This window comes from Acipenser ruthenus, chromosome 54 (assembly GCF_902713425.1).
Source record: "Acipenser ruthenus chromosome 54, fAciRut3.2 maternal haplotype, whole genome shotgun sequence".
NCBI classification, from domain to species: Eukaryota; Metazoa; Chordata; class Actinopteri; order Acipenseriformes; family Acipenseridae; genus Acipenser; species Acipenser ruthenus.
In genome coordinates, this window is record NC_081242.1 from 2,723,152 (window position 1) to 2,748,491 (window position 25,340).

Genomic DNA, 25,340 nt, shown 5'->3' on the forward strand with positions numbered 1-25,340 from the left:
CCGTGATTTAATTAACCTGTCTAGTGAGAGAGAGGTGGTTTAGCAGAGGAGTCTGAAAGAGAGAAAAGTAGCTTAAAGATTTAGAGATTTAAGACAAATATAACATCATATTGATTTAATACCACTATGAGTACAAGATGGAAGCGCTTTTATTCTTAAATTGCCTAACAAGTATAGAATAACCCAGGTAATAAATCCCTAAGAGAATTCAACTGTTTGCAATGTCTAACCAAAGTCGCAACCAGACATGTTTGGTGTCTAAATAAATGTAATTTCTTGTGGTAAAAATAACGGGAATTCAGAATAAAATCTGATTTATTTAGCAAAAGTTATGCACGTTCTAAAAGTTTCCCCTTTCCAGATTATGATAAAGAACTAATCAGACAGAGATAGGGGGGAGGAATCAATCAATATTGCAAGCCCATTCGCTACAAAATAGCCAATCGGAGCATGCAGCGTAATTCAGTTATTTTAGCTACAGATTATAAACAGAGCAACATAGTGGAAACAATAGCTTAGTCAGGCTGAATCATCATGAATTTAATTAATAAAAGGCAGCTGTGCTGTGTCAAGAACTGACTAATGTAAATAGTAGGGCTTCAAATGAACATTAACCTGTTGAATGTAATGTGAAAATGCAGATTTCCGCCTAAATAGACATACCCAAAAGTAATTATTTATCATGAGAGGGCCATACACAATAACTAGTAATGCTACATACTCCAAGAAAGATTAAAATCTCACCTTTCTGGTAAAAATAGTTATAAATTGCTGAGGTGTACTCACTTCTGAAGACACAAGCTCAAGTACATAGTAAAAATATGATGAAAATATGAAATATCATATATGGTGTAGTTCCTATTCAACAAAAGTTGACATTAATCAACAAACTGTCTGGCTGAAATCATGTTACTGTTACAGTTAGTTAGCCTAGTTAGCTAGCACAATATTGATGTTGTGTTATCTGTCTCCCTCCCTGCCCTGGCTCCCCATTGCCTACCGCTTTGGCTGCAGCCGCTGCACTGACTTTGCTTGTGCTAGACTCACAATCGTCGTCGGCTATGCTGTCGCTGTCTCCTTCTTCTGCTACTACTCTAGTTTGAACCGGGGCTGCGGCATCCTCCTCGGCATGGACTACTACATGCACGTTGTTGGCATTGGCACTCTAGCAGCACTACTACCGAATATGTCGCTTAACTTCCTACATTTGGCTGCATCTGACTCAATGGACTTTAGTTTTTTTCTCCCTTAATTACAATTTCTAAGAGATTGCCAAGATCCTCTCTATAATGAGCGATCTTGTTAATATTAACAAACGAAATACCTTTTAACAGAAGATAGGCGTTTATATTACAATAATCATTTTCTATATATAACAGAAATTAATTAGAACCTGGCAGGAAGAGATGAGAATGGAAAGTGTAGGACATGTTAATACGTTGTTAGATATTAGTTTAAAATAATGAGTATTGAAAAATGCTTACGATAGTGTTTCTTATTAATCAACTCTAAAATTGGCAAAAGCAGAGGTTGACTTAGGAGGAGGAGGTCCAGTGGTTAAAGATTAGGGCTTGGAACCAGGAGGTCCCCGGTTCAAATCCCCCCTCAGCCACTGACTCATTGTGTGACCCTGAGTAAGTCACTTAACCTCCTTGTGCTCCGTTTTTTCGGGTGAGACGTAATTGTAAGTGACTCTGCAGCTGATGCATAGTTCACACACCCGAGTCTCTGTAAGTCGCCTTGGATAAAGGTGTCTGCTAAATAAACTAATAATAATAATAATAATAATAATAATAATAATAATAGTAGATCAATTTTTAAAGCATTTAATAAACCGAAAAGAGCACTACTACTACTCTGATTTGTTAAAACTTCAAATTAAATGAGTCTCTGTCATTTTCTTGATGATTAAAAAAGTTGTCTGGACATATAGCATGCCCAGTGCACGAACAATCCACTTACAGGAGTCTGAAACATCTTTATGTCCTCCTAAACGCCTGCAATGTATGAAATCATGGAATCAGCATCAAACCGAATGAAACTCAGCTGCCTGGTTTACACATTTTCTACAACACATCAGTATTAAAAACAGTACTTCCTTGAATTTTTATTTCTCTAAATAAAACATTTGGAATATATGTTTTTTTAAACTGCTGTTGCCAAACAGTGAATATATGGACAGAATTACTTCCAATTCTTCTAGCCCATAGCATCAAAAACAATGCATGAAAAGTACTTGCTATGTATTTTTTGTATACAACTGTAAGTCGCCCTGGGTAAGGGCGTCTGCTAAGAAATAAATAATAATAATAATAATACTAAAACCTAACCGCTGTGAATCGCTATATTGGGGGAGGGGGAAGGCATTGCCATTGCGCAAGAAAAAATGTATCGCAGCTAAACATCAGAATGCACAGGACTGTCAGCAGAAAAACAATATTAAATACAATCACTAAACATTCTTACCTACTTCTTTTAAAAGAAATAGACTGGTTTCATCTTTGAGTGTGTATAGTAATGAACCATCCTATAAATAATATACTGAACTATTCATTGCTTCAGGGGCTGGTTGTACTAGAACAAAAAATGGGATCAGATCCGAATTCACTTAAGTTGGATCATAAGAAGGTGTTTTACTAAACGGATCTGGATAAGTCTCCACTGTAATCTTGATCCAATTCTGGAGCTACATGCGGCGTAACTAGGGAAACTGACCAGTGAGAAGCGAACATGTCTATGTGGGGCAGCAAATTTCTATACAGCCTGAGATCACAAGAATGTTACAAAGAAATGGCAAATAAAAATAATAATAATATGAAAACATGTCACTCTTAATTCAAATGGGCACATTATTAAAAAAATAGTATATTTTTTTACTTTTTTTTCTTTCAAAAATGTACCTACGGCCATGTTTTAAATAAGAATATGCAAACATATATAAAACCTGTAAAAGAGACAGACCGTTACCTTTTAAACCCCCCTCATTACTAGCCGGTAATTTCTTTCCTGGGTGTGGCATCAGGAAACACTCGGCTCCTTTCTTCTGCAGAATATCCTTGGCGTTCTGCAGGGAACATTCCTAACAGTGGATACAATACAAGAACAACACAGTATTCCTGGGGGCATTTCTTTATACATCTGGCACTCTCAATAGAATGAAAATGATTCTTACTCTACCGTAGCTACTTTTCCAAGATGTGTCATTCCTCCTTCAAATCCAAAAGGAGACGAATTCCAGTCACGAATCAGAAAAAGAAGACGCTTTAAAAAAAACACACGTTGAGTGTTAAATCCAGATTGGAACCCAGGTGAAGAATGAGAGGCGAGTGAATTAGCCTGCTGTCTGTCTGTCTAAATGTTTAATGAAAATAAAATGAAGTACCTGAAAGGGTTTCAAATCTGTCCCTCCATTTTCAGCTATTAAACAAAACATCTGCAAACAAAATGAACAGGTGTATTTTGTGTTTTATGTATTTTATTTGAGAGCCCTGTAAGATAATAAGATGTCTTTGCCTTAGAATAGCTGTACAAGCCAATAGGTTGACAAATACTGTTTTCAGGAAACAAACAATATATTTACACCGAAATAGTTTAAAAATACCATACTGTACCTCAAGATCTTCCAGGTCAGTGCTGTTTATTCGGGAGGATATGTTAAAGATCTGTAAAACACAATACAAATACACAATACTAATACACAATACAACTCAGCCACCACAAGACTGTAATAGAACCCAGTCTGAAAACCAACATACACGGTAATTATGACCATTATCACTGAAGCTAACAAAATAATTTCAGAAATCTCAGATGTTTTGCAGGTTCATTAGTTAAATAGGTTTCAAATGTGCAGTTTAGAAAGAAATGCATGCTGTACCACTCAAGTATTGTCATTTTAAAAACATTGATGATTCTACTTTAGATAAAAGGAAATTCTTAGTTTCTAACCCTTTATCTCGGGTTATCTGTTTGCACTTGGACTTGCTGGGTTATTTCATCTGGATCTAATCATGTTATTGGCTAAAAGCATGCCAGTCAAGGGGGAAGCATCTGGTTGGTTAAGGACAGAAAATAAGCCAATGAAGGGGTGGGGATAATTTCACCCTGCAGTGTAAATGATGCACGTGCAACTCTGGCTGAAAACAGAGATGTCTTTAAGTGTATTCTTGAAATATTTGCAAGGAGGGATTGATGCATTTTCTTCATTATTACAATAGTTTTGAAAAAGGTTTAACATAACGTGTGTGACTTTTACATAAGAAAATGGGAGACTGACAAAGTAATGGCAACATATTATATAGCATTTGCTGGAATTTGTAACTTGACTCTTTTTGGAGCCATCACATCTTTATACAGCTGATCCCTCCACCATACATTAAACATACAAATAAAAATGTACACTTCCTAACCACCACCAATGAACTTTAGCATCATTAGAAACTTGATCTTTAAAAAGAAAAAAAGGAATGTTAAGTTTCATGTATTTACCAGGTAAGAACTAAAAAGAGCGCTTAGAGCTGAAAGTTTCAAACCAACTTCTTTATTCTGCTTAGCATCCGCAGAGCCTTCTGTGTCGACCAAGAACACTGCAATCTTAAACATGAATATATATGCATTAGATTTCCTTCATAAGAATATAAGTTTGGTTGTTAGTAATGTATTTATCCCAGAATCTCATCAAGCAGCTTCTTGAAGGATCCCAGGGTGTCAGCTTCAACAACATTACTGGGGAGTTGGTTCCAGACCCTCACAATTCTCTGAAAAGTTATGCACAGTAAATGCGTTATTTTCCATGTTTGTACTGTAATAACCTTTGATAAGGGGGCGGTTGATTAACTTTTCGGCTTCACTACTCTGAGCTGTGCTTTAACCAGGGGCGATACCAAAGCAGTAAACTTTGAGAAGGGGGCTGATTCATTATCTTCACTGTGCTTTGAGAAGGGGGCTGGTTCATTATCTTCACTGTGCTTTGAGAAGGGGGCTGGTTCATCATCTTCACTGTGCTTTGAGAAGGGGCTGGTTCATTATCTTCTCTGTGCTTTGAGAAGGGGGCTGGTTCATTATCTTCTCTGTGCTTTGAGAAGAGGGCTGGTTCATTATCTTCTCTGTGCTTTGAGAAGGGGGCTGGTTCATTATCTTCTCTGTGCTTTGAGAAGGGGCTGGTTCATTATCTTCACTGTGCTTTGAGAAGGGGCTGGTTCATTATCTTCTCTGTGCTTTGAGAAGGGGCTGGTTCATTATCTTCTCTGTGCTTTACTAAACTGTGCTGTGCTTTTACCAGCGGATACCACAACACAAAAACATTTAGAAGCATGTATGATAGTATGTGGTGTCTACTATGGTTATAATAAAATTATAGACAAAACTGTACATGCGTTAATTTACGAATAATTTTAAACAAAACAGAGGCAGCACAGAATAGGAGCCCAAATAACGCATCTGGCTCATGGGTAAGAGAATAATTACATTTTATAAACAGCATTAGTTCTACCTTTCATCTGGGATCAGACATCCTGAAAGATCATCATGTAGTCATATTCATAATGTTTTAGTTGAAGCAACATTATAAAAATGTTAATAATAATAATAATAATAATAATAATAATAATAATAATAATAATAATAATAATAATAGCCAATATAAGTTGTGTTTACCCTTTCCCCTTCATTTAATTTCATAAAGAAAGGTTTGCTCCAGATCCAGATGCCCTTTGTGATGCTGTCATCCCCAGTCCTACATTCAAATCCATTCAAAACCTCCTCATCCCCACTCATCCAGGAGTCATCTTCACATTCCTGCCAATACAGCAACCACTGTCAGAGCCAGAAGAGATAGAGCTAAAACAGCCAGATAATCACAAATAAAACCAATGTTAAAATTCAAAAATAATTACACGTAATACTTCATAATTAATAGAAGTTGTTTATTGATAAGCTTATTTTATTTATTTAGTTATGTATGTATTTATTTATTGCATCGAAAGTGTGTATAAACCCGAGAGAAATGGGCTTAAAAATAAACCAAACAAACTGCTTTTGAAGGTGAGCGATGTTGTGAAAAAATATTGTTTCAGCGGCACAGGAATTATATAATTTGGCTTTTTTTTTATCTGTTTTATGTGAACTTAGTGACAGCGAGCATGTAAAAGGTAAACCTGTATTCCCAAATGCACCGCCTCTGGGTCTGGGTTACAGCAATACCCCTCTCGTCTTTTCAAGCTCCTGGATTTCAATGCAACTGAATCCATTCTGTCCAGCTAAGAGCTGAATTTGCTGTATTCAACCCTGTGACGGGATGGCTGGGTGGACAGAGACTCGGACAGAGACAGTAAAACAGCAGTTTAAACGCTGCTGCGCATTTTTAATAAACACAAAATAAAAAGGTTTAACAAAAACAATCACGTACCATAAAAATGAAAAAACAAAAGAACCCTCACCCAAGCAGTGCTATCACAGTGAGGTTTTTAAACAAACATTTCAGGAGCATGTGTCTCTCTCGCAGGCTCTCTCTCTCACGGAACTGTGTAGCTCCCTTATATACCATGTGGCCAGGGTTGATTGAGAACTAATAATTCAATCAACACCTGGCTACATTCTGCACATGTATTTGGCAGGGATAGGAATTAACCCTATTTCTGCCAACCACCACCACAAACACACCCAAGACAACCAGGCTGGAATCTTAATTTCCAGCCCTGCCATATCTAATACACACTTTCATATTTACACATTATTTACACGTTCAGGGCTTCTGCCCTGCCACAAACCCATAATAAAAGCATTCAGTTGGTACAGCATGTGCAATGACACATGCCTGAGGTCTACCGGTTAATAGAGGGTATCGTACTACTGTATTAATGAATGTAATGAAATAACACCCCTATGTTATGATAGATGAAATGGTTATGATAGATGAAATGATAGCTGTATTAGTCTAGAGGTGACAGACAAAGAGAAGGAGAAGTGATACATTTTATTGGACCAACTAAACAATAATTATGCATGTGTGTGTTCATTTTATTTTGTGAAACATGCATGGCTTGGCTTACCAGATTTCCCAGTCTCCGTAAGATGTAGTTGAGAAGGAAAGATTTTCCACACCTCCGTTGTCCCACGATGGAAAGGATACACACAGGGATGTCCCTCACATCCTCTCGCAGAAAACAGAGCTTCAAAACATTTGTATCAAGCTCCAGGGGCGTGTCCTTATTATCTTCATTGACTCTGATGAGCTGCATAGCTCGTCCAGGTGCTGTCAGATCAAATCTTATCTAAGGAATTTGAGACAAACAAAAGGCATACAAAGCAGTACTAGCTATATAATTTCAAAAGTCTACAGTGAATCTGGATGACACATTTATAATGATTTCCATTACACGAGAGTAGATGTTAAAACTTCATGCTGATTTGAACTCGGCTCTCGCCAAGATAAGCACCAACTAAGACATAGCTTTACAGTAAACTAATGTGATCCATATGTGTCTCCATCCATTCACGTTTCCTTCCATATGATGATGTAGATATCCTTCTGTCTGGTGTTAATGGCTGAAGTGTAATGCTGGCTCCAGGGATCAGCTTATTTTGCCTCCCTGGTGCATCAGCACACACAACGGCTGGCTCCGGGGATCAACCACAGTTGGCGTCCCAGCATCACCCCCCTCCGTCCCCAACTCAACTCAGCCCAGCTTACTTACCTGTACATCAGCGTTTCTTTCTTTCTATTGTGCTTGAGATCCCCAGCCAGAATCTTTCCGTCTCAACCACAGCCAGTTGCTGCTCCTCTCTGCTGCTTCAGATAAGTTCTTCACTGTGCGACGCAACTATTGGCCACTGAATCCGACGTCTCTGAGAAACCGGGTTGTAGAGTGTGCCACAAATCCTCGACAACCCAATTCCACTGGGTAAACCCAGACTCTCCATTCTCGCTGTTCAGCTTCAGTGCCTAGTTCAGCATACCACAGTTTCTTCCTCTCATATTCCTCATCTACAGCATCCTCCCATGGCACTGTTAACTCTACCAGGTGAACAAGGCGTGCTGATCCAGACCACAAGACAATATCTGGTCGAAGGTTAGTGGTGGCAATCTCAGGTGGAAAAATAAGCCGTTGACCAACATCTGCCAGCATTTTCCAGTCTCTAGCAGCTTCCAGTTGTCCTGGGCGAGGACTGGTTTTAACACCTTTCCTTGGTGGTTGCTCTCCTGGGCGGAGGAATGTTGTCTTTTGTGTGTAATGTTTTGATGGAACAGGTGGCAACTTATTGGTCATGTTACGCTTGTCTTCCAATGCTAAGGCCAAACATCACAGCACCTGGTCATGGTGCCAAGTAAACCGTCCTTGGCTAAGAGCCACCTTACATCCTGTCAAAATGTGCCTTAATGTTGCAGTTGATGAACACAAAGGACATGAGGGATCCTCTCCTACCCAGAGGTTTAGGTTCTGTGGTGATGGGAGAACATCATATGTTGACCTGATGAGGAAACTGATCCTGCTCTGTTCCATTGTCCATAGGTCTTGCCAGCCAATCTTGTGTTGTTCCACACTCTCCCATCTCATCCATTCTCCCTGCTTGGCCTGGGAAATGGCCTTTATACACCTCATCCTCTCCTCCTGCTTTTGCACCTCGTTGACTACCAGCTTCCTCCGTTGAGCTGGGGCTGCCTTGTGCCATGTAGGAGGAGCTGTACTGAGACCAAGACCCCCTCTTCCATGCTGAACTTGCCCTATGCTATCACCAATTCAAAGGGCAGCCTTTGCATCTTCCACAGCTTTCTTTGCTGCCCACTTTCTTCTAGTTTTCAACACAGGTGCTGCCTCCCTTACGCATTTGTCACGTGACTCTACTAATGTCATTTCCAGTCTGACCTTGGCGCACTTAAACTCCTCGGTTAGAGCAGAGAATGGTAGCTGCAGTATTCCTTTACCATAAAGTCCCACTCTGCTGAGGCAGCGTGGAACTCCCAACCATTTCCTGATGGATGAACTGATTAAAGCTTCCAGCTTCTCTACTGTTGTCAAAGAAACCTCGTACACAGTCAGTGGCCACAGCAACCTCGGCAGTAGACCAAACTGAAAGCACCAGAGTTTTAGTTTACTTGGTAGAGCGCAGCTGTCTATGCTCTTCAACCCTTCCACTGCTTGTTGTCTAACTTCTCCCACACGAACTGTGTCCTTTAGATCCCCGTCGTACCATCTCCCAAGACTCTTCACTGGCTTCTCAGACACTGTTGGTTTTGCCTCACCTTTAATGAAGAATGTTTTATCTACTACTTTGCCTTTAATTATAGAGATGCTCCTTGATTTAGTGGGCTTGAATTGCATTTGTGCCCATTCAGTGTTATTGGTTAATTTGCCCAATAACCGATTAGTGCAGGCTACTGTTGCAGTCATGGTTGTCATGTCATCCATGTATGCTCGAATTGGTGGTAGTCGCATTCCAGAAGCCAAGCGCTCTCCTCCTACTACCCATTTTGATGCCCTAATGATTACTTCCATTGCCATGGTAAAAGCCAGTGGAGAAATGGTGCATCCTGCCATTATTCCAACCTCTAGGCATTGCCATGTAGTGCTGAATTCTGAAGTTGAAAAACTAAATTTCAAATCTCCAAAGTAGGCTTTCAATAAATTTGTTATTGTCATCAGTACACTGAAAAATCAAATGCTGCCCAAAGTAGTTCATGTGGCACTGAACCATATGCTTTAGCCAAATCCAGGAATGTCACATGGAGCTCCTTCCTCTCCTTTTTAGCTGATTGAATTTGTTGCCAGATCACATTGATGTGTTCTAAGCATCCTGGGAAACCTGGAATGCCCGCTTTTTGTATTGAAGTGTCAATGAAGAAGTTCTTTAATAGGTATGTTGACAATCTCTGAGCAATAATGCTGAAGAAAATCTTGCCTTCTACGTTTAATAGGGAAATAGGACGAAACTGATGGATGCTTGTAGAATCTTTTTCTTTAGGTATAAAGACTCCACCTACTCGGCGCCATGCTCTTGGTACAACCTGTTTTTCCCATGCCACTTTCATCAATTTCCACAGGATTCGTAGAACTCCTGAAGCACTCTTGTACACTCTGTACAGAACTCCATTAGGCCCTGGAGATGATGAAGCCCTTGCTTTTTTCACAGCTTGCTCTGCTTCTTTCCACTTAGGTGCACAGTCCTCCATTTGGTATTCTGGTGGATTGATAGGTGGGATGTCTGTCGGAATTGACATAGGCTCCTGCCTTTTTGAATCTGTATGTGTTTCCTCCAAATATCTCTCCAGCTCAACCTTCGATGTTTAGTGTGCCATTGTTCTCACTGGTGAATAACTTCTTTACAAATTTGAATGGGTCTTTAGAAAAGTTAGCTCTCGCATGCTCCTTCTTTTTGTAGCGCTTCCATAGGCGCTCAGCTCTGCGCAATGTTGCAAGCTTATCTTTTATGACCCTTTGTAAGAGATTGAGTCCCTCCTTCTGACTTTGTTCTGCTCTTCTCCATTGGTTCCTCAGCTGTCTCCTTTCTCTAACTAAGCGATCAATCTCCTGCTGCCGTCTAGACTTTCCAGGAATAGTTTGTACTTTTTCCTTCCTTTTTTCAACTCCAAACCTCTCACTTCCATATGCGTAGATGATGTCCCCAAATTTATCCAGCTTCTTTTCAACTGTTCCACTTAATCTTTCCAATGCAAAGCAAACATCTGTGTTTACTGTGTCCCATGCAGTTTTCTCACAAGCTTTTGGCCATTTAACTGCAGGCTTGTGCCCGTTGAGGTTCTTTTCTCTCTTATGCTGGTTTGTCTGACCGGGTTCACAAGGATCATTAGGTTCATCACTAACTGTGTCCATGCAAGTCCTCCTCACATCTATGATAGGGGTGCTGATATCCTGCGAACTGTGGTTTGCTTCCTGTCGCTGGATTTCATTTGACTGACTTGACTGACTTCATAAGAAGTACTGATCAATGCAAAGCACTTGTCCCTTCTCCCGCAAGCATTTCATTCTCCCTTGATGAATATTCAAACCCCTGACCATTGTCGCCTTGCTCCAGCCGCAGACACAAACCTGGAGTTCCATGTCTTTGCTAACTGCAGATCTTGAACTAGTCTTTTGTGAAGTACTCTCCATACTCATATCCGTTTCCGTTCCTAAGTCGTTAACCGTGTTGTCCAACGTTGAGTCAACTTCCGCCCCCGCGGTATTTTTCTCTTTAATTTCTTAGAAGCCTTGGGCAGAAGTCTCCAGCATCCTGTAAACACAGAGCTGGATACTGCCGACAAGGGTAGCTAACCCTTACCAGCCCCAATGGGGTCTCTTTCCTCCTGTCTAAGTATACAGTACTGTGGCAGGCCTCAGCCCTGCCACTGTAAATAATGTATTTTGGTTGGGTTTGTAAATAAAATGTGTTTAATTTGCATAGTGAATCTGGAAGACACATATATACAGGCTTGCCACTGTAAATAATATATTTTGGTTGGGTTTGTAAATAAAATATGTAAAGTTTTTGTAAATGACAATGTGTGCTAGATGTGGTAGGGCTGGGAGGCAAGACCCTCCCTGTCTAATTGAAACTTAATGTGCAGCAGGTGGCCAGGTGTTAATTGACTAATTGATTATGAATTAACCTTGGCCACATGCCTTTAAAAAGGGGCTGGAAAGCCAGTCCTTTGTTCTTCTTTTGCTCGTTCTTTTGCAAGCCTGAGATAGATTGGCTAAAGGCTCCTGGATCAGGGGGGAGAGAACCAAGTACGCGACCACCATGTGTGGAATCGGGGTTGTAAGTACAGTACTACCTTCAAGTAGGGATTCATTTCGGGGAATTTTAATCCCACAAAGTTATTTAAGTTTGTGTTAGGGAGAAGGTTCCTGTAGCGGGAGTAGCGCACAGCCCGAGCTTGGCCACCTTTTGTTTATAGTTTGTGACTGTTTTGTTTTGTATTTATTATTATGTACACTTGTGTGTTCTTCCACACTAGGGATACCATTGCTAGTACCCTAGTGGTGGCTTCTTATCACTGCAAATCTCTTTGTAATTCCAAATAAAACCTGGACGCTTGTGCAGAGTTTTCAATATCAAACCCTCTGTGTCTCTCTTGTTTCTCAGCAGATATCCACACAGTAACAGAACAACATGGTTTACAGAATGACTGAGAGGGGGGTTCTATTGTCCATTTTTCCTCATATCCCTTATTAACTAAATGTCTTGGTATCCCCGAATAGATAATCATCTCCTTTAAAAAATATGAAAATAATTGAGCAATCCGCAAGAACAGTGCTACCCTAAATATGATCAATTTACTAGCTGTGCTGAATGTGGGTGGAGCATTTGTTTGCTATTTTGCCTAAGTATGGTTTTCCTGAATGGTGACTGTCAAGGCTGGTACAATATTCAATACAATATTGTCCTGAGCCAGAAACCTGTTTTTGAGGGTAAATATAGAGAAAATGTAATATTCAGTAATTCCACATTGGTAGTAAGTGGATTAGATTTAAGACATCACTACACTTGTGGAACAGACTGCTTGTTAAAACATTTGTCATATTTTTAAAGAGCAGATGGTTTTCTATTCAGAGATACCAAGCTATTTAGAGAGCAAGTAATCTGAGTGAAGTTATCTGGCAAAAAATCTCCCTATCCCCAGTTGGTACCATTATAAGTGTGACATATCACGGCGACTGGAGATGGACCAAGAACCTTGATGTTTCTTTCCACCCCAATGGTGTTAAAAATGAAATCAAAATCAACATGTATTATTGCATGCTAATAAAATCACTGTTTACAAACCTTGCTTTCAGTCTTGCTCTTCCTTGCCCATTTCACCTGGAGAATGAAATTCTATCCATGCATCATACCTTCAGTAACTACTTGAAATAGTACTGACTGAATAATAACATGCCTGGAGACCAGCTTCTTGTGGATTCTGTGCCACGTTGTGGCAAGACTGTGATCAGGCTAAGTTACCCAACCCAATATTAGATGCAGGTCCTAATAAATTTGCCAGGTAGTGTACGTGTTACTATATTATAATTACAAACCTCGTCAGTGTTCTCCGGTCTGAGGAACGGTACAATGTGCTCCTGGTCACATGATCTTCTGCATTTAGGACAGATGTTCTCATTTATTTCCAAATGAGTTTTGATACACCCATTGCAGTAAACATGCCCACATTCCAGTGCCATTGCGTCTTCACAATTCTCCAGACATATCGCACAATCCACCGCTTCCAACATTGGCTCAAGCAGATAGTATGTCGATGTGCTTGAGGGAAAAATTGTACAGTCAAACATGTATCAATGACCACCTGAATTAAATAACAAACTTTCTCTAGTATACCCTATAGAACAATATGTAGAAAACTAATGACATATTTGGGCAGTTTTGAAAATTCACTGTGAAATAAATAACATAGTATGACATATATATATATATATATTGATGCTACTGTATATATAACTATAGATATTGGCATTTTGTTTTGGTGAGTGCCAATATTTATTTGCTAAATTGAACCCTGAATGTACAATAAACAAAATTTAACAAAGCAACACTTACCTGTTACTTTGTGGAATACTTTGTGAATTCCCCATGATTAAATCTTGGTCGCGTATTCACTTCTAATTAAAAAATAAATAAATACATAAATATATATAATCGATCCAACTGAGGAACTTTGGTGCACTAAAATGGTAGAGGTTGTGCATTTTCATTAGAATTTAAGTTGTATTAAGTGTTAATTATTCAGCATCACAATGCACTACACTGTAAATGCAACATGATAAAACAGGTGGAGCACATTTTAAAGTATTTACTCAGATTTATAACTGGCTTTTGTCCATTATCACTAAACTAGGGCTCTGTGAAATGTAATTCAAGCGGTCATTGTCTACATTTAAAACAGAGGTAGCAAAATATGATTTTTGCGTTATCATGCCTGCAAAAAAATACCTTGACCTCATCTTTTTTGACATGTGTTCACAACAAACTTCTTAGTGGGTGTCATTTTATGGTAATTAAGCAGGGCAATGCTAATATTCCGGTTGTTAATTAGGAAAAGAACCATGCTATAAATTAAGAGTACATTGTATTAAAACTTTTTTTTACATATTTTTTTTTTCTAGTGCTGTACCTGCAAAACAAGTAAGCAAACTTGTTAAATTTGCAGACAACACAAAAATAGGAGGAGTGGCAAACGCTGTTGCAGCAGCAAAGGTCATTCAAAATGATCTAGACAGCATTCAGAACCTGGCAGACACATGGCAAATGACATTTAATAGAGAAAAGTGTAAGGTACTGCACTCAGGCAATAAACATATGCATTATAAATATCATATAGGAGATATTGAAATTGAATAAGGAATCTATGAAAAAGACCTAGGAGTTTATGTTGACTATAAAGCTATAAAAAAAGACCAACAAGATGCTCGGATATATAGTGAAAAGTGTTGAAGTTAAATCAAGGGAAGTAAAGTTAAAACTTTACAATGCATTATTAAGACCTCATCTAGAATATTGTGTTCAGTTCTGGTCACCTCACTACAGAAAGGATATTGCTGCTCTAGAAAGAGTGCAAAGAAGAGCAACCAGAATTATTCAATTTTTAAAAGGCATAGCATATGCAGACAGGCTAAAATAATTGAATCTGTTCAGTCTTGAACAAAGAAGACTATGTGGCGATCTGATTCAAGCATTCAGAATTCTAAACGGTATTGACAACGTTGACCCAAGGGACTTTTTCGACCTGAAAAAAGAAACAAGGACCAGGGGTCACAAATGGTGATTAGATAAAGGGGCATTCAGAACAGAAAATAGGAGGCACTTTTTTACACAGAGAATTGTGAGGGTCTGGAACCAACTCCCCACTGATGTTGTTGAAGCTGACACCCTGGGATCCTTCAAGAAGCTGTTTGATGAGATTCTGGGATCAATAAGCTACTAACAACCAAACGAGCAAGATGGGCTGAATGGCCTCCTCTCGTTTGTAAACTTTCTTTTTTTTTTTTTTTTTTTTTTTTAAATTTAGTCGTTGCCAATCAGTTTTTATTATTTTCTCCCCAATTTGAAATGCCCAATTATTTTTAGGCTCAGCTCACCGCTACCACCCCTGCGCTGACTCGGGAGGGGCGAAGGTGAACACACGCTGTCCTCTGAAGCGTGTGCCGTCAGCCGCCCGCTTCTTTACACTCTGCAGACTAACCGTGCAGCCGCCTCAGAGCTACAGCGTCGGAGGACAACGCAGCTCAGCGCAGCTTACAGGCAAGCCCGCAGGCGCCAAGCCAGACTACAGGGGTCGCTGGTGCGCGGTGACCCGAGGATACCCTGGCCGACCTAACCCTCCCTCCCCCCGGGCAACGCTCGCCAATAGAGTGCCGCCCCCTCGGAGCTCCCGTCCACGGTCGGCTGAGGAATAGCCTGGACTCAGCGACGTCCAGGCTATAGAGCACATCCTGCACTCTAGCGAGTGCTTTAACTGGATGCGCCACTCGGGAGCCCCGTTTGTAAACTTTCTTATGTTCTTATGTTCAAATTACCAGCGGTGAACGAAGTCGAGTCATGGATATTTCCAATAGCCTAAATAATAACTTAATGCTAAGAAAGAAAAAAATAAATACTTGCATGGTTTCTGAACTGTTTGCTTGTTAAACATCATGATGGGGTGTACCTTCAATACCACAGCTTAGGGGTTTTATGACTGTGGTGAGTGGTTGCTGGTGGCCATTTTGGAGCCCACATGGGAGGCCAGGAGTCAAAATGGACACCAGTTTCCAAAACATTGAACACAGGTGAAGCTGGTTAAGCTACCACCACGTGGCATAAAAGGCAGAATACATGTTTCTTTGGTGAGGTTGTGTAAAGGAGAAGAGGAGTGTGGAGAGACACTGTGAGGTAAAGGATGCATGGGGTTTGAAAACAAAAGGAAGGTATTATAAGAAAGCTATTAAAAGAAAGGTATAATTTGAAAATATATTTTAGGTTTTTCAGGGTAAAAGGAATTAACTTTCCCTGCCTTAGGTTTAGGTTTTGTTTAAAAGAAAATAACTGTTAGTATGAGCTCCAAGGGAGTTAGGGTTTTGTTTGTTTATTTTGATTTGTACATGTCTGGAAATAATAAAAGTGTGCAAACCATGCTAAAATATAAATATGGACTCTGAGATTCTTCTGGCGCTCACACATAAAAGCGGTGATAGAGCCCCGGGCCATCCTGACTAGAGGAGCTTCATCACAACATGTAAAAGAAGCACCGGTGTAGGGCCAGAAAGTGCTATGCGTACCAAAACTTGACCCGTGTAAAATCAGAAAATGGTACGCTGTAATTGACTACTGCACAAATCACTACGAACAAGACAAACTGTAGATCTCCCACAAAATTGTATATGTTTATGCTTTTAGATAAGCCAATATGTTGCTTATCAGTTAAAGTCACATGAATTGGCTGAAATGTGAAAAAAATGTATTAAAAAGAAATTTAAAGGACAAACTTGTTCAGGTTAAAAGAAATCGACAATCCATTTTCGAATATATTTTAAGTACTATTCTACATTTTAGACTATTCTAAAAATAAACTGCCAGAAATGAGTAGCACACTTCGCCTAAATGGATGTTAGGTTGCTTTGTTGTAGCTATATGGAAGAATACAAATGCCAATCCTCTTAGATTTAGGACTGTGTGTTTTAATACCTACATAACCCGCAGTCTGTATTAAAGTCATGTGGATTGGCAATGCGCATGCATGTTGGCAGGGAAAATTTGTGAAAATGCCCCAAAAAACAGTTGCACTATTTTAACGGAAAAGTCTCATTTACTCAAGAGAATCAAGGAAATGCTTGTGAAATCAACACCCACTTACACATGGAAACACGAGTTTCGTGTGAAAATGTTAATTAGCTCACCCACGTGCCTTACCTAAGCCACGTGGGAATACGTAAGTTACCATGGTCCAAAGATGGCAGCAGGAAAATTATTTTTTTGGTTTGCAGTATTTTCCTTATCAGATTGATGCAGATGACCCAATTTTTTTTCTCTGTCTTCCCTAAAACTTTGCATGATGCTTTTGTAAAGTATCATACAGGTTGTATTTACTAAGTTTCTGTTTAAAACTATTACTAAAAATCTTTGATAAACTGCATCGTGGGCTTGTGAATCCAGGTGGTTACAGCTACTGTACAGTACTTCAGAATACACTTGCAAAACTACTTTATTGTAAAGTACTACTGACTACTATATTTAAATGTGTATGACTATACTCACATGCAATTTCTCCTAGTTATGTCTGAGCTAAACCTGTGTCCACCCTCCTCAAGAACATAAGAACATAAGAAAGTTTACAAACGAGAGGAAGCCATTTGGCCCATCTTGCTCATTTGGTTGTTAGTAGCTTATTGATCCCAGAATCTCATCAAGCAGCTTCTTGAAGAATTATAAATGGATCAGTTTGGAATTAATTAATTCACAGAAATATGAAGTATGAGATTTTTATCATTAAAAAACTGTGTTTGTTGAAAGCTATCATTTTCAAAGCAGCACTGTTTATCAGTCTGGGTTATCACAAAGAGATATGGGGTCTCGCTGAGGTCATTGAAAAATAAAAAATATAGATCATGAGATAATTTATCCCAGGATCTCAAGAAAATGGAAGTCATTACTTCTGTTTTCCAGAGATCATTTAACTTAAGAACATAAAAACCAAAGAAAGTTTACAAACGAGAGGAGGCCATTCGGCCCATCTTGTCATTTGGTTCTTAGTAGCTTAATGATCCCAGAAACTCATCAAGCAGCTTCTTGAAGGATCCCAGGGTGGCAGCTTCAACAACATTAGTGGGGAGTTGGTTCCAGACCCTCACAATTCTCTGTGTAAAAAAGTGCCTCCTATTTTCTGTTCTGAATACCCCTCAAACTGAATGCAGTAGGGATTCAAGGAAATGCATGCACATGGATTAGGGAGTGGTTAACATGTAGAAAACAGAAAGTACTGATTAGAAGAGAAACCTCAAAATGTAGTGAGGTAACCAGTGGTGTACCACATGGATCAGTTTTAGGTCCTCTGCTATTCCTAATCTACATTAATGATTTAGATTCTGGTACAGTAAGCAAACTCGTTAAATTTGCAGACGACACAAAAATAGGAGGAGTGGCAAACACTGTTGAAGCAGCAAAGGTCATTCAAAATGATCTAGACAGCGTAAGTGTAAAGTATTGCTTGCAGGCAATAAAAATTTGCATTATAAATATCATATGGGAGATAGTGAAATTGAAGAAGGGAATTATGAAAAAGACCTAGGAGTTTATGTTGACTCAGAAATGTCTTCATCTAGACAATGTGGGGAAGCTATAAAAAAGGCTAACAAGATGCTCAGATATATTGTGAGAAGTGTTGAATTTAAATCAAGGGAAGTAATGTTAAAACTCTACAATGCACTAGTAAGACCTCACGTAGAATATTGTGTTCAGTTCTGGTCACCTCGTTACAAAAAGGATACTGCTGCTCTAGAAAGAGTGCAAAGAAGAGCAACCAGAATTATTCTGGGTTTAAAAGGCATGTCGTTTGCAGACAGCCTAAAGGAATTGAATCTATTCAGTCTTGAGCAAAGAAGACTACGCGGCGATCCGATTCAAACTTTCAAAATCCTAAAAGGTATAGACAATGTCAACCCAGGGGACTTCTTTGACCTGAAATAAGAAACAAGGACCAGGGGTCACAAATGGAGATTAGATAAAGGTGCATTCAGAACAGAAAATAGGAGGCACTTTTTTACACAGAGAATTGTGAGGGTCTGGAACCAACTCCCCAGTAATGTTCCTTCAAGAAGCTGCTTGATGAGATTCTGGGATCAATAAGTTACTAACAACAAAACGAGCAAGATGGGCAGAATGGCCTCCTCTCGTTTGTAAACTTTCTTATGTTCTTATGTTCTTATCTAATCTCCATTTATGACCCCTGGTCCTTGTTTCTTTTTTCAGGTCAAAAAAGTGGGTCGACATTGTCTATACCTTTTAGGATTTTGAATGTTTGAATCAGATCACCGCGTAGTCTTCTTTGTTCAAGACTGAACAGATTCAAATCTTTTAGCCTGTCTGCATATGACATGCCTTTTAAACCCGGGATCTTACATCTGTTGGAGCGATGAAGATACTCAGGTGTTAATATCCATAAGGGAAGAGAATATGATGAGGCAGCTTGATGCAATGCACAACATGTAGACACAAAGGTACTTTTATTTCACGAGACAGAAATGTCTAGAGAAAAAGCAAACATTGATGTCTTAGATGTTCCTTTTTTGCATCTGTCAAAAGGTCTGTTAAAACCTCTCCAGCATTTATTGCTTGTTCTGTACATTAACATGGATGTTTCTTCTTACAAACATGTAGTTAATAAAAATTAATGTAATAGTTTGGAATAGTTTGACCCACTCTCTCAATTGCATCAGTTTCACAGCCATTTTCCTTAAGAATGGTTTTCAATTTCATCATTACCAAAGGAATATAATTCTTTCTGGCAAAGAAAATGGGCAGTATCTATTAAAGGACTAGTAAAATAATGGAATCTGCTCTAAATACACATGACAATAATATTTTTGCCTTCACCATATTGTTTTTGGAAGGTTGTGTAAATTTCAGACCTAGCTGTTTGCTTACATACTTCCTCTTCAAGCTTCTTGATCTGTCTTCCATGATGCTGCAGCTTGCAGTTAAGTGCAATGCAGACTGAATCAATGGTGCTTTGAACTGCAGACAAAGGCAGCTCATTATCCTAAAGTGACAGTGAAAGTTTTGATAGATCCTGGTATCATGTAAAGGTACAGCACAAACTTGTAGGATTTTAGCCTAAATTTAGCCTAGTCTGCTGGAGGCACATCATTTTTTCGAGCATCAGATGCCAATTCTTCAAACTGTATCACAATACATTTATAGTCTCTGTCAAGGACAGCACTTGCTTTTTATCTTGATTAAACCATTGTGTTTCCTGGGATCACACAGGCTTGAGATAATGCTCTTCAGGTGCACTTGTACAGCTTGCAACTCTTTCTATCTCTTAACTGAATTTTGATACATGTAATACAGCTGCATCATCAGGGCATCAATTTCACAAAAGTAGGACCCATTGAAAACCTTGCTGAGGGCCAATTTGAGACTGTGGGCCACACAGTGGATTTTCAAAAGAACTGGCATGTCTGTTTGGAGTCTTGCTGGTACACCTGCCCCAAAGTTTACTGAAGAACCATCAGCAACCACTGCTACACATCTTTTCTTAATATCCAGCCCAGTTTCTTCACATTTTTGCATTAAGCTTTGATGGCTCCCTAAAAGTGAGCAGTAGAATTAAACTGATTCTTCAAACAATCAGCCGTGTATTCACCACTTTCTGAAACAAATACTCTGCAGGCATGTCACAGATAGCTCTGTGGTGACGTCAGGACAGGAAGTAGACAGATAACAGTGCTGGGGTATGTAAGTGCTGTAAATAAACAAATAAAGTTTGAACGAAACACAAAATACTGGTACAAAACAAAATGGCACAGTGGCCAAAATAAACAGGCAATACAGACACAGAACAAGCAAACCAGGCTACAGTTTACACCCAGCACGTGTAGCAATTGTTTACTTTAGGTTTCACTTTAGGTTTCTCTCCTACTCACGACTCCCATTCCGCCTCTGAACACACCAACCTCGATCAGCCAAAGCTATGTGTTTATATACATGTGATCATCTCCAAATCAGTAATAAATCAATCAATCTGGAAACGGTCACATTCTGCATGAGGTTTAGCATGGATGGGAAAGTTTAAACACATCCATGCTGCAAAATTAACAATAAAATAATGTGTTTTTACACACATAAATAATATCTTCAAACAATAATTATACATAACCATACAATACACACAGGGGCGGGGTGTACCCTGTCACAAGGCATTATCGTTAAGATGTGCCTCACCAAGGTTGCCACTGTGTTTTTTCTCCATTTTCACCAGTCAAAAACATGCGGAAGGGTTCCTCGCAATAGGCAAACACATATGCCCACTGTAACAGGGCGAGGTGCCCTGTACATTGATTTGTTTATTTATTTTAGAACAGGGTTTCCCCCTCCGCCCGTGTTATTTTGTATTTATTTGTTTGTTTGTTTGTTTAGTTATTGTATTTATATAACGGTGAAGCGCTGCAGGTTTTGTTGTTGTTTTATTTAAAATGTGTTCTGGCAGAGGTGAGAGTGGGTACTCGCCCTCTGCCAGGAATAAATGGAAAACCCGTGCAGAATGTGACCGGGGGATTATTAAATAATTAACAGGTATGTAATCCCTCGGTCACTAATATAAAAGCCTGCGGCTCTCGGCACTCGGGGTGGGTTTTAGAGAGGAGAGAGACAGAAAAATGAAAATACAATTAAACATAGGAACAGTGAAGGCAATCTGCCCAGCCTGACCTGTGTTTTATATATTTTGTGTTCAAGACTTGTTTTGTTTAAATATTTATTTTCGCTCTGTGAGCAAGTTTCTTTTTGTTAAAATATTTTATTTATTTTTATATTATTTAAAAATAAAACGGTGTGAGCGCCTTTAACTGCAGTACTTGCCTGGGGTCAGTTTTTTTCCCTTCTTGCTTTTGCCTGAGGTCACCGCCCAGTCACCCTGCCACACCCAGTCAAAAGATTTTTATCAGAAATTGACTAATTAATTTGACAGATGACGTAAAACACAGCTGTTTACTTGGTCAACAGGTGCATCTGCTTTAGAAGCCTTGGCATGATTCTTAGAAGTGTGATGACTTTCAGCTGTGTCCTTCTTCACATTACATGTTCCAGTCACAAACTTATCCAGATCACAGAGTGTAGATTGACCAGAGTTCATTGGATTTGATGCCATTGCATACACCGGATGACAAACATCACGCCACACTTTCAAGACAAAGCCATTGGCCTCTTCAAATTATAACCAATCAAAACCCCAAGACAGAACCATGTGGTCCTTAGCATACCTTTTAAACCCAGGATAATTCAAGTCGCTCGTCTTTGCACTCTTTCTAGAGCAGAAATATCATTTTTGTAATGAGGTGACCAAAACTGAACACAGTATTCTAGGTGAGGGCTTACTGATGCATTGTAAAGTTTTAACATTACTTCCCTTGATTTAAATTCAAACACTTCTCACAATATATACGAGCATCTTGTTGGCCTTTTTATAGTTTCCTGTGATGAGCAGGCTGTAGTGGATGACGTCAGGCCAGAAAGAGTCACAGAGACAGGCAGTATTTGTGTTGAAACTGAGTCGCTGTGGCGCTCAGTATGTTTATTAAACAAACAAAAATAAACAGTTGAACAAAACACAGGACACGGCACTTGAGGCCAAAATAAATAGACAAACAAAACAGATTAACACTTAAACAGTGGACGGACCGACAAACAAACACGGTGAGTAAAATAAACTTAAATTTACTTTCTCCTTAGTTTTTAGTTTTTATAATTCTCTCCTCTCCACACCCATTCTCCACTCACCGAACACACAAACCCAGAGTGAGTGAAACGTGCATCTATATATACAATTGTGCTGGGATTCAATTACCAATTAATTATTCACTTGAATCCCAGCATGTGAACTAAATCTGCGCAACCCCGTGCTTACATATTGTAGCGTTCTCGGTTCCCGCAGGCAGGCGCATCACACAGGACGAGGAAATCCACACACAGGCGGAGGGCGGGCGCGAACCCGGGTCCTCTCGCACTCAAGCATAGCGCCGACACCGCTGTACAAAAGAGCCGGCTCCTTTGCAAGGAGCGTATATCGGGCTTATGTCTCTGTGTATGATTACGTCACCTACCAGCCCTACTGCTGCCTTCCCCCGTGCACGCTACACTCTCCCCTGCCAGCCTCAAATCCGCCCCGGACTTGCTAACCAGGCTACAGTCCGACGAGTGCGTGCTGGGGTACCTGCGTCCCGCTTCTGACACCAGTGTAGCGAGCACAGGGATTAATGGAGACACGCACACAATAGCTCTTTTAAGGTAATGCAGTTTATTAAGCAGCTAACAGCAAGTCAGCGCCAACCAACCAAACACACGCACAGCCCTTCCCCACCCTGAGCACTACTCTGCCTCTCAGGGTGACATTCACATACTTAACAAACAACACCGGAAGGGTAATAACAATTACAGGGAAATGCATAAAACAGTACTGGAACTTTACAATAACAAACAAATAAACACAACAATAATTCCGTTTCTCCCCTACCATAGTTCGTACTCCCAGCATCCTCTGCTGCACATTAACCAAATGTAGGGGACTGGCTCCCTATTCGCCGACAGGTGGCAACGGCGAGTCAGTCCAGCCGTGCCCGTTACAATATTATTAACTACTTTAAATGCACATGAAGTGTGATCCCTGTGCCTAAATACAATTGCTGCTGCTGCTGCAACGGTGTTTGCCACTCCTCCTATTTTTGTGTCGTCTGCAAATTTAACAAGTTTCCTTACTATAGCAGAATCTAAATCATTAATGTAGATTAGGAACAGCAGAGGACCTAATACTGATATTATTATTATTGACTTCATCAAAAAGACATAAAGCACAGGTCTCTAGTTGTTTTTTCTCTGGAAAAAGCAGACAAAACCTTTCAATGGCCGAGTGAGACCGATAGGAGCCGAATGAAGCAGAAAAAAGAGCGCATCTGATAGTCCCATGAACCACAGAGATAACACAACACAGACACAAACAAAGGAGATAGCTGCTTCTGCATCCAGCATTCAAAGAATATCACAGACATTTGCAGAGCTTGACTTGGATTGCTTTATTGAGGAGTTTGGTGATAAAATGAGTGATCAGGAGAGGATTTATCAGTATGCACGTCTATAGAGGTATGATAAATACAGCGAACAAGGGGTGGGGCTTGGCTGGAGACGCTGTACTGAGTGTGTTTGCGATTCAGTGCCTTCTGAACCTGTTTTATTTCGAAAAAAACACTTTTAAACAGCGTGTGTGAAAATAAATTGGACCTGACGCGCCTGACAAGCGCTGAATAAATGGACCGCTAAGGGTTAAATGGCTGGTTACACAGTTGGACAGATTGTGCAGTAGGTGGCACTGTTTGTTGAGTAGGGGAGTTTGTTTCTGCCTTTTGTTTTAAAAAAAGACTTGTTTAAAGCTAGAATTCAAGAGTGAGATGGATTAACTGAAAAAAGCTAAATCTTTTTTATTATAAGATGGACAAATAATGATAGCAAACACTGTAATACAATGTAGAATAGTATTTCCTCCTGTTTTGGGAGAAATAAGGACATTTAAATAGAGGATAATGGCAATTGTAACGTATTCAAGTTAGCTACAGTATTTAAAATAAAAAAAGAAACCCTTCTAAGTACTACTAACCTGAAAATTGATCAAGTTTAGCTAATTGTTTTTGCAGATTGGGCAAGGGTTTCTAAAAAATATTCTGGACTCGTTTCTGAGATGGTATTATAACACATGGTATTGTAAAGTTACCTCTCTGTCGTTGTCTCGTTTGCCCCTTAACACACAGACCCAGACACAGAACTTTGATTTTAAGCGCTTCTGTGCACACTTAATTCAAAACACAAAAACAAACAAACAAACAAAACAAAAGCCTAGCTCAAACGTAGAGCCTAACTTCACCTTAACCTGTCCCTGACTCGCACACAGGACACACAGTCAACAAATGCTTTTACAAACAGTTTTCCTTCCTTTAAAACAGCCAAACTCTTCTTATACCACAGTATAGATTAATGTGCTTGAAAGGCTTGAGTTCATTGTTTGTTTGTTGTTGTTGTTTTTTCCTGCTGATAAGAGTTAACCAACCAAATCACTAAATCATGTTATTGTTGAGCTCCAAACACTTCCTAATACAGGTGTGTCTAGTTGTTGTAGCGGAAAGGGCACTGCGACCATAATGGCTGTGAATAGACATACATTTTGAGGGGCATTGCAGCAATTGAGAAGGGCAACCACAGCAATTGTTAACTTTGAGCCCTGCATATTACAATTAACAAAATACTGTTTACCCATTACAATTAACAACAAAATGAACCACATATTGTGATCAAATTGCTACTCTCTCACTTAAAACTATCTGTGTGTGTGTGTGTTTTCTCTTGTGTAAGTTGCACCCTATCCAACCCTACAGCTTTTCATTGAAACAAGTTACAGAATGAAAAAAAGGATCTACAATAACTAAAGGACAGCAGCCAACAACTTAGAACTTCATTCACCCACCACCAATATCAAAAAGCAACATCATCATCATCATCATAATAATAATAACAGAACTGACTCTTTTTCTTATTTTGTGTTTGTTGTTAATCTTCAAGAAATGAAGTGAATACCTGATAGACTCCCTGCTGAAGAAGTTCAAACTCTCCAC

The 25,340-nt window shown here is 39.5% G+C and overlaps 1 protein-coding gene across 2 annotated transcripts in view; it reads right to left on the reverse strand.

Annotated features, from left to right (window-relative positions):
* LOC117398261 (RING finger protein 112-like) overlaps positions 1–25,340 on the reverse strand; it is a 58,447-nt gene that overhangs the window by 18,808 nt on the left and 14,299 nt on the right. Inside the window, exons 2-10 of one of the 2 annotated variants that reach the window (XM_059016854.1) lie at positions 13,534–13,595; positions 13,017–13,239; positions 7,050–7,271; positions 5,656–5,796; positions 4,489–4,593; positions 3,612–3,662; positions 3,383–3,433; positions 3,178–3,261; positions 2,968–3,079 (exon numbers count right to left, since the gene is read on the reverse strand). In XM_059016854.1, the coding sequence (XP_058872837.1) occupies positions 2,968–3,079; positions 3,178–3,261; positions 3,383–3,433; positions 3,612–3,662; positions 4,489–4,593; positions 5,656–5,796; positions 7,050–7,271; positions 13,017–13,239; positions 13,534–13,568 (1,024 nt within the window). In that variant the 5' untranslated portion in view covers positions 13,569–13,595. Of the gene's footprint in view, positions 1–2,967; positions 3,080–3,177; positions 3,262–3,382; positions 3,434–3,611; positions 3,663–4,488; positions 4,594–5,655; positions 5,815–7,049; positions 7,272–13,016; positions 13,240–13,533; positions 13,596–25,340 lie in introns of both variants that reach the window. The other variant, XM_059016853.1, reaches the window with a different exon arrangement.